Source organism: Dufourea novaeangliae, unplaced genomic scaffold (assembly GCF_001272555.1).
Source record: "Dufourea novaeangliae isolate 0120121106 unplaced genomic scaffold, ASM127255v1 scaffold296, whole genome shotgun sequence".
Taxonomy (NCBI): domain Eukaryota; kingdom Metazoa; phylum Arthropoda; class Insecta; order Hymenoptera; family Halictidae; genus Dufourea; species Dufourea novaeangliae.
In genome coordinates, this window is record NW_015374174.1 from 31,985 (window position 1) to 42,219 (window position 10,235).

General features: G+C 40.4%; 1 protein-coding gene across 1 annotated transcript; it reads left to right on the top strand.

The window, feature by feature from the left end:
- Positions 1 to 4,098: 4,098 nt before the first annotated feature.
- On the top strand, positions 4,099 to 7,094 carry LOC107192038. The gene is made up of 2 exons (XM_015581216.1): positions 4,099 to 4,709; positions 6,608 to 7,094. Exons 1-2 carry the CDS (start codon positions 4,099 to 4,101, stop codon positions 7,092 to 7,094), a joined length of 1,098 nt encoding a protein of 365 aa, XP_015436702.1.
- The last annotated feature ends 3,141 nt before the right edge of the window (positions 7,095 to 10,235 follow it).

Genomic DNA, 10,235 nt, shown 5'->3' on the forward strand with positions numbered 1-10,235 from the left:
AACACTGCCCGAATACCTTGTGGATTCCCTGGGAAAGCGGCAGGATTGTTGGTTTGCATTTGTTGCGTGACTGTATGCGGTTGTTGGAACGGCTGAAAGTTGTTCTGACTCGTTTGCACCGGTATGCTGTGAGTCGGCATAATTGGTGCGACCAAGGGCGCGTTGTACGGTAAATTAATCATCGATGAACAAGGTTAGATCTGTGGGTTCGTCCTTTCGTGTTCGAGATGTTTCGTGGCCGTTTCCCGTGTCACGTTCGATTCTACGTCGTTGTATCGGTTTCGTTGGTTGAGCTGCATGTGGTCCTGTCACTTAGGAATTTTGAATTACGGAAGCCTGGAGGGATTGTCGGATTTGGGGGATTGGTTTACGGGACGGGTAGAACCTGTTGGTAAATTCCAACCCAGTCGCTGCCTGAAGTTGTCTCGATACCGTGAAATAACAGCCATGCGATCTCTTTCCAATGAAATTGTTCGCAATTTAGTGTGGTTAGTGTGTAGACGCGACAACTTTATGATTGAATGGAACACTCCTTGTGTTTATGTAAATTTGGGGTATACACATGTCAATTACGTACAGTAAATCCTCGATAATGGAACTACTAAAAATTACTTTAGATTCCTTTTCCTTATTCTATAAATTTTTTGATTGGAATATGAATGCTGCTGGAAGTATGAACATTTTCACAGGACAATGATATAAATGGAACTTTAAAATTTTTTTAAGTGTTACACTGATATTTCGTTATATGTTCCATAATGTCAATAATATTGATTTCCCCGCAACATCCATAATTATTATAAATGTCAATATAACAAAATATCTTTTATGCAATGTTTGTGGTGTAATAAAAATCTGTGTTTCGATTACGTTTTTGATACTTATTACTCAGTTATATGTAATAACATAGAATAAGAGTATACTGTTAGTCCGATATTTGAAAATATACATGCGTTCGTTGTCACTGTTAAACTGTTGTAATAACAATAGAAACACGATCATTAGTAATTATTAGGCAATATTTATGCAAAATCACAATTTTTCATACATGAATTTTCACTTAGTGGAATTCGTTTTGTTCATTAAGGGCTTTCTATTATCATTAAATTGTTACAGGATCGAAAATATTCTGTCAAGATTCCACAATATTACTATACATAATACCAATGCAAAATTACAGTTTGTTTCATTCGCCAAAAGAAAGGAGACAGAGATAAAGTTAGATGCTGCGCAATCAACGGTAACCAGCAAACAAATTTCGAGTCCGACCCCGACTCGTCGTGGGCGTTAGAATTAAAATCACTTCTCCTTGGCGAACAGCGTCGTGGAACGAGGACAAAGGACCTTTTTGAGTCGTCTCGTACCGCGATCTCCCATGAAACTCAACGAGCCGGGGTCCTAGAAGATTTCCCTATTATTATAATTGCCACGCCCCCTCCCCTTGCCTGTGTGCCGTCATTATCTAATTTTCCATCTTTGCTCGCGGCTCGCCGGCATCGATCTTTCGACCCCGGTGATTTACTTAATTAATTAAACTGAAACAGCGCGCCGCACGACACGTAAGTCGCTCGTTCCGTTGGATTTAATTAAGGTTTATAATTGTGTTGCTTTTTCTACGGCGAATATTTTTTACGTTCGGACGATTTCTCGTGGAATAGGAGATTCTTTATTATTGCTTTTTTTGAGTGAAAATATAGTGTTTCAGCAGTAGCGAGAACTGGTATGGGTTCATTCACTTATTAACCGAGGCGTGTGAGTTAACTTTTTCGTTATATCCCTTTTTTTTTAAAATTGTTACAATTGCGTCTATGCTTTTCACGTGGGATTTAAGCTTTTCGTCAGTTTGACGCATTGTTTCTCCTAAGAAATAATGATATTCTGTCATTTGTAGGAATAAGTTAAAAAATGGTCCCAATACATGCACCTCATCTGTATTTTCACGACAAAACCCCTGGAAATATGATTTTCTAGATGTGAATACGTCACACTGGGTGTTAAAGGGTTAAAGAATCTGTAAATTTAACTATTTATCTCTTCGTTGTATTAATATTTTTTTACCACTACGTCGATTCGACACTGAAGCACAAATTAAGTTAGGAAAACGAGGGTCGGATGAGGGTTAATGAATAAACGTTCATAACAGCTGACTGTTGTTCTGTAAGGGTATATAATACGGACGTGGAAACAAATTGAGCGACAGGAAAAGACTGATTATCTCTCCGAGCTCAGTTATGTTATATGGAGTGGAATGCTCGGAGCAGGTGTTAGTGCGATAAAGCATGGGAGGGCTTAATATTTTGTCTCCAAGTGTATGATTCATCTCTCGTGATGCAAGACTGACGGCGCAGCCGCTTGCCATTACTATACGCGGGGACTTCAACAGAGAAATCTTAATGAAATCTTGAGAAGCCACGATCTTCGATACACTTTCTTTAGACAGAATTATTGTTCATTTTATGGTGTATCTGTGATCACGATAAAATTGGTGTAGTTGACACAAATGCTATGACACAGTTAAAACAGATGTAAAATTGTAATAATTCTTGAATTAATGGTTGAATAAAGATTAGACAATTAATTAACGAAATCTTTCACGATGGAAACAAACACCTGTCTAATTTCCATTCTTGTAAAGAAATCTGTAAAAATACATTTTTGCAAGTATCCACAGTGTCCATAGTTTTGAAAATTTGTCCATAAAAAGGACAAGTAGGACTATAACGTGATTTTTTTAAAAATGTTTCAATAGCGATAATCGAATTCAATCGATAATCTCTGCAGTAAATCAATATTAATTATAATTATAATACAAACCTAAGCAACAATTTTTGTCAAGTTGATCCTCATGATTTATAATCCTCTGCTGCTATGCTTCAGCAAATTTCCTTACTTCCTCATCCACAGTAGACATTTTCAATATTTTCCTTGTCATCATTCCTTACATACCACTGTGCATTCATTGTAATTATTAAAATTACCAATTGTAGATTGTCTATTCGTGGGAGTTCAACTTTTAATCCATGTATACTCAAAAATCATAAAAGATCACGGTGATCGCTCTATACCATCGTCTTAATCAAAATATGTATTCACTTTCCATAATTGTAGTTCAATTCCAATTAGCATTCCCCTAATCGTCCACTGAAAAGGAGACCCCATTCGAATCTGAAAACCGAAGTAAACTCCGATCAAACGCAGTGTCGACGACCGTCTCCGGTCGTCTGGGCAGTGTATCGGAGCGGAGAACTTCGTGACGCCATTAGAAGATAAGAGGTTCGTTATCGAGGAGGGGAGGGGACAGCCCAGCACGTGAGATGATTCCCTACAATGTACTTCGGGCTCGTTACTCGCGACCGTCTCGCCGCGACGCGTGCATCACCGTGACGAGAGGTTACCGATAAACACTACCGCGTTATCGTCAGTAACTCGTCACACGCGGCGGTATCCGGGCCAGGCACCAGTCTGTGAATCGCACTCTCGAAACTTTCTCCGATCGATCGAAAGTTTCATTGGGAATCGCCAGTGAAAAACACTTCTTTCGTATCCGTCGAAGGTCCCCGTCGTTCTGGATCACTCGAACCGGGTGGATTATAAAGTTGTCAGCTCTACGTTGGTAGTTCCAGAGTGCAAAATTCAAGTTGAACAACTTTATTAAAAACCTGTTTTATTGAGAGTCCATGTTGAAGATTCTATATATATATATGTATATATATATTATAAAATCAAAGGAGTCGATTGAACCTGCTTCATCAATTAGAGGATCGGTATCCGCATTCAAGGATATAATCAAAGAAGAAAGTGTAATTGGACAGCTCTCGTCGATCAAACGGACAGTATCAACGTTGAACATTTTAAAATTCACTCCACTTGGATTAATCGGAAACACCATTGTATCCGTATCGACAGCACACAGCAGACATTGTATCGTCGAACGATTCAATCGTCGTTGGTTGAACGTTATCAACGCCTCGAAATGATATCTGTCTGAGGGACCGATATCGCCAGTTCTCTTTCCACTCGAGTCGTCGTACACTCGCGGCAGTTCATTGATCGCAGCTGGCCCCACGATCGTTTGTCACTGGGTGAATAATTTTAGATATGTCTCAAGCGACGAAGTCCCAGGATCGTTGCGAGCTGAGCATCGACTTCATCGAGAACGATCTGATCCCGGAAATGGCGCAAGATCGTTGCTTCTGCGAGCCGAATTCACGGGAGTTCGTCGAGTTCGAGTCGGCGACGGTTCGACTGGTCGAGATGAGTCGCAGCAGCGAGATCTATCGGGTCGAGGCTGTCGTTCGTTTCTCTGGCGAGCCGGTCAACTTTCCCCTGTTGGTGAAACTGTTCCCGGATGGGGAACAGCAGCCGAGCACAGCGTTCGACGCCTACCAAAACGAGGAGATGTTCTATTCGAAGATGAGACTGAAGTATGGGAACGATCTCGTGCCCAGGTGTTATCTCGCTGATCTGGGTCGGTATGGGAGGGCGGTGTTCGTTCTGGAGGACCTCGAGGCGGTTGGTTACACCCAAGCGGATGGGGAATTGGACGTGGATCAGTTGAAATTATGCGTGGAGGTTCTTGGAAAGTTTCACGGCAGGGGTCTGAGATTGAAGGCTACTGAACCAGACATCTTCCGGGAGTACAAGGCGAAAATGCTCGAGGTCATCCTTACCGAAGAATCGATCGACCGTTTCGAGAAGAAATCCTCCAGGTGAATATTGTTATGTGTATAATACCTCCACGAGTTATAGTGACTTCGTAAAAACAGCAAGAGATGGGTTCTTTGGACCGTTGGAGGCTAGAGTTTTGGTATCTGTGCGGTATTGAAAGAGGGTGTACGAGAGTAGGCTTTCTCCTATAGACTATGCGATTTGTCGTGCGATAAGTTCCATAGGGACGTTGGTCAGATGGTTAGGACGAACGATTTTTAGCCTTCTTTTTTGTCAACTCTTTTTTTTTCATAATTTTTCAAGGTCATCTTCAATTTTTTGCAAATATATCTATAATTTTTGTATGCCTATCTGTTAGAGGATTTCAAGACGAATCCGGTAAGTATCATAACATAACATGTGTTAGGCGTAAAAAAATCACGAGAAAAAAGAGTTGACAAAGAATTTGCTATAATCACGTTAAAGTTCTCTGTACCCTGTTAAAAACATTCTCGATCGGACTGTTAATAACCGAGTAATCTTTACTGATCACGATTCGTAGTTCACCCTGTATATTAGACGTGTAGTAAAAAAAAGTAAATGGTACCAGATAGGTACAGTCCTGAAGAAGTAACAAAAGACTACTAATTGCATCATCAAGGATAGGTATCGCACAGCATACCAACTGGTAGGGTTACACCGAAAGTCACTATAGCTCGTCCATGCACTATACTCTATTTACACTTGGCTCACACGAATGATATTGCGATTCGGTTCGTTACCGTGAAACGGCTTATCAACTATAAAAGAGCGTACGGGGACGTGCGATGGCGCGAGTGCGTTACAATTCCGTCATTTGGGTGACATTTAGCGGTACCCGCTACGAATTACGTTTCATTAATTTCGAGATTATTGATGTCAATATCGACACGGTATTGCTGTAGCCTTCGCGCGTGCGGAATAATCGCCGCGCAATCCACGACCGCACGGAGACCCAAAATTGATTGCATCTAGGGTATCAACAAATTGACGGGAATCGATCGATGCCACGGGTTCTGGGGAGAAAATTCGTTATACGACGGGATCGATGTTTCTCGAGAGTCGATACATGTGCGGATAGCTTACGAAGATCGAGATTATTGCATTTACAGTATCGCGATATGCAGTGATCATGGTGGAACATATTTGAATACGATCTCGTATAATTTGTTTGTTCCGTTCTATTAATAAGTAATCTATCGATTTTTTTTTAAATGAATTGGGAACGTGGTATGTGGGAGAGAATTGACCCAATTCTGTTGGCAATAATATTAAACATCAGGTGAGACCAGGTGACACGATTAAGGAAGGAGGAGAATATTATTTTATAGAGATTTAAAGAAATTCATATGTCGAAATAGAACTCACGATTTTTATAATTACTGGTTCCACGAGTCTTATTGGAATCGTAGTAAAATCAGTCTTTCGTTAATCGTATCAGTGACTATGAAAGTGATCTAGGTTCGAAATTTAAAAAAAAACTGTACGTATCATTTGTTTGGTGTTAAATCAAAGTAGGTAAATACGTTACAGTAATAGAGAAGAATTTTTGCAAAATATTCGATTACCTTCGGGCCACTTTTATAATAAACGGCACATATTGCGAAACCTGGTGTCATATCCTTGACCGGTAGTGTATTCTGAGCAGTAGATGTACAGGGTTTCCGACATGAGTGTCATTACGAAATTTCAGGGATTTCCTCGAACGTTAAAAAAAATTGCTTTACATAAAAGTTGAACAATATTTAACTGTGCACAATATCAAACTTCCTTAAATCAGAGTTTATTTATCTGCAGTTTTTTCATTGATACGAATGTTATCTTTTGTTGTTTACATGGAACTACAGCATTTTTTAAATACTTTCGTATTATTCGATTTACTATTTGGAAATATAAAATAACGTTCTGAATATACATGCAGGTTAATAGACATCGTCGAAGCGATGCAGGACACAGAATTGACCGAGAAAGTGAAGAGGAAGTTGTCGACTAGCCCGATGGAGACGGTGAAGCGATCCGTGTCGGAGGTGAACGAGGTCTCGACGATATGCCACGGTCATTTTTCACACGATAATCTGCTGTTCAAATACCAGAACGGCAAACCGATCGACGCGAAGGTGATCGACTGGCAAACAATGAGATACTGCTCGCCAGCCGTCGATCTCGGGCCCATTCTACTGTATAACACCAGCGACGAGACCGGTCCGACCGAACTTCAGGCGACGTTGACGGTGTACGTCGAGGCGGTCAGGTCTGAATACCCGGAGATAGCCGTTGAAAGATTGAGGGAGGACATCATCGAGAAGCTGCCGCTGGCGTGCCTTATCTTGTCCTTTCAGGAACACATAAGCGACGATAAACTCGCGCGAATCGTTCTACAGGCGGAACGATTGAACGTGTTCGACTGAACTTTCGTGTTTATTGTTCGACGTAATCGAGACTGTGTTTAATTTTTTAACCAGGAATCCAAAGGCAGAAACGTTTGTATTTGTTATTGGTGGAATTCGAAAAATCAACGGGGAGTTTTTAAATTGTTTGAATTCAAAATATACATGTAATGTTGCCCCAATCATTTGGGCTTATGAGTTAGTTAGAATGATGGTGTGAGGAATATATAGATTCGAGTCGTCTTGTGTATGGAAGTATTTCTGATTAGGGATGTTTGACTCCGATTCGATTATTTAGAAGATCGATTCCCTTGGGTAAAAGTGTGGGACCAGAGTTAATGATTGATGGAACAGTAACTAAAATAAAAATTACGGAATTAGTGCATGTACAAATTTATTTCTCGTCAGTTTTAAAATTAAGAATCTAATCGGAATGGGACATCCCTATTTTTGATACGTAATTACTATACTCAAATGATTCATGCTCGAGTTATAATACTTTTTATTTCCTACGTTTTAATATGCTTCGAGGAATCTGATTTGTTTTCTTTTTTTTATATTTTAAGAGAAGTTATGTTAGGTATATTGAGTTCCGAGTTTAATACTGTACGGTTTGTTTTAACACGATTGTGATTCGGAGAGTGAATCTTTTATATGAAAGTAAGTCAACGTATAACAGTAGTTTTCGGTCGAAGGCAATACGTTGTTGCGTCTACTATTCATAAATGAAAGAGGGAATAAAACTTTACTGAAATACCATGTTTCATTCCGTTAGATGCGAAGATGTTACTTGTAGAACCACAATCGAAACTTATAACGTCGACAGTCTAGAGTCTAGAGCCTAGAGTCTAGATTGTCGACACTTGAGACTAGTCTAGACTTAAGCTATTTAAGCTGCTTAAGTCTAGACCAGATTGGACTATCTCTTGGCCTACTCAATATCATATCACTAATCTTCAATATTACTGTAAAATAAAATCACATAAGCATTCACTGCCAAAAAACATCGAAACACTAGAAAGATCTGTTTCTAAAAATAAAAAAAAGATCAATCGTGTAACAGACACGAGCACGGTATTAATAAAAGGCAACGGTATATTAATTCATGTACAAAAATAAAAATAAAAATGCATCGCGATCATCGCGTACGAGTTCAAAGCGGAAATTTAACTCGTTATCCCCTAATTAGAAATTCGCTCAGCGACGATATCCCGTGGACTTTCATTCACTAAAAGCCATCCCAGTTAATTAATCATTTATTCTCGCGCGATCTCTGTCCATCGGTGGTGCTCGTAAAAGTGCGAAACCATTAATCTCGACGGTGCTCGACAATCGAGTCGCGAACGTTTCAATCAACGCGATAATTCGTAATTATAGCGACAACCTCCGCAACCTTTTGTGTCGATTCGATTTTTTTTTTCGAGAGCTGACGGACTTGCGATTCTTCTCACGGCAAGATTAACATTTTTGTTACCGACGTGTCTCCACCACAATGTTTGTAACGCCTACCTCTTGCTCTTGTGCCTAGCTATAGTGGGTGAACAAACGTATTCTCACACTTTCTGTAAAACAGAAGAACATTTTTTAAATTGGACCAAGTTACTTGAGTTTTTAGAGCCATTATGTCAGGCGACTATAGTCACCTGTGGTATTCAGCGGTCGCTTCACGGACGGACGACCAAAGTTGTGGGGTCCTGACTACACTAGTTTACAGTCATTTAATTACCTTTATTTCAAGAGTCGTCGCGATCAAATCGATCAACTCTATCGCGAGATATGGCCAAAAACGTAGGGTCGTCTTTTAAAAAATTACCAAAATATTCATCGGGCGATATCTCAAAAAAGTATCCTTAGGATTTGTTCTCATATCAATTTTTGAGGTTAGGGGACCACCTTGCATAAGAATTTCATAGTGGAGTCTCGGTCACATACAATTCTTTGAATTTTCTAAACTAGTGTTATAGTCGACTGCAGTAACGAAAGGGTTAAAATTTGGGTCGTAAAGCATCATCCCACGGGTCCATCGGGCTGCAATTGTTACGAAGAGAGCAAAGCACGAGGTTGTGTTGGTATCAGCGTTTCGCTACGTGAAAACGTGTAACACTATTTCTCCTCGAATAATGCCGCCGATGAAAAATGCAGTCCGACCTCACTGTTTTGGGCACGGATTTATGTACATACATACGTTCCCGGTACCGCGGCACCAACGGCGGGCCGCATTCGTTACCCAGGATCAAACCCCTACTCGTTTCCTCCAACGTCAAGAATCCTTGGACGTACTCGGAACCACAAGGCTATAAACCATCAAGGATATAATCGAGGCCCGAGATTTATTCCTTCAAAAATTCTGTCGAATAATGTTCCATATGAAAGATGTTTGATATTAATATGACGTTAGACCGAGAGGCGCGATCGGGACAGGGTCACCATAAATGCTCGCAGATGGTTCTTGCTTCGCCGTGGAAGTATCTGACCGTGTGTCCACTCGATGCATCGTGTACATCTGAAAGAAATATAGTTACAGAGCTTGCTTTTTCAGTTTAACCCCTTGCCTTACCATTTGTTTGACGACTACACTCTCAAGAATTATTTTATTGTTAATGATTTCCCAGATACAAAATGTTGAAACAGAAGTTATCACTAGTAATGATTAACAACTACTAAAAACTAGTGATAACTACTGATAACAAAGTAAAAACTAGTTATAACTAGTGATACTGAAGTAGTACTAGGTCATTTTCATAAAAGATAGCAGACAACTGTATCCGAATGACAATATCGAAATGATTACATTGAAATTATTCTACTAATTACCATCAAGTTACTGCATTCTTCGAGAATGCCCAGAAGGCAACAGACACGGTGGCAATCCTGTGGAATATCGAAGGACGGATCGTAAAAGCGGATCAAAGCCGTGAATCCTAGTGGGGCCAGCTCGAGGAGCGGTAACGTCATCGGGAACGCCTGGTTCGGAAATACGCAGCGTAAGCACCGCCTCGATTTGCCTCTTTAACATCCGATACTTTTCAGTCCTCGTAACCCCCCGCTGCTTTTGCGAGTTCCGATTAGAGAGCCCCCAATCTCGTCGAGATTCCGATTATTCGGATCGTTGGCCGAGCGTATTCGACGCGACGGAGGGGATTTTTTTTTTTAGTGTTTTCC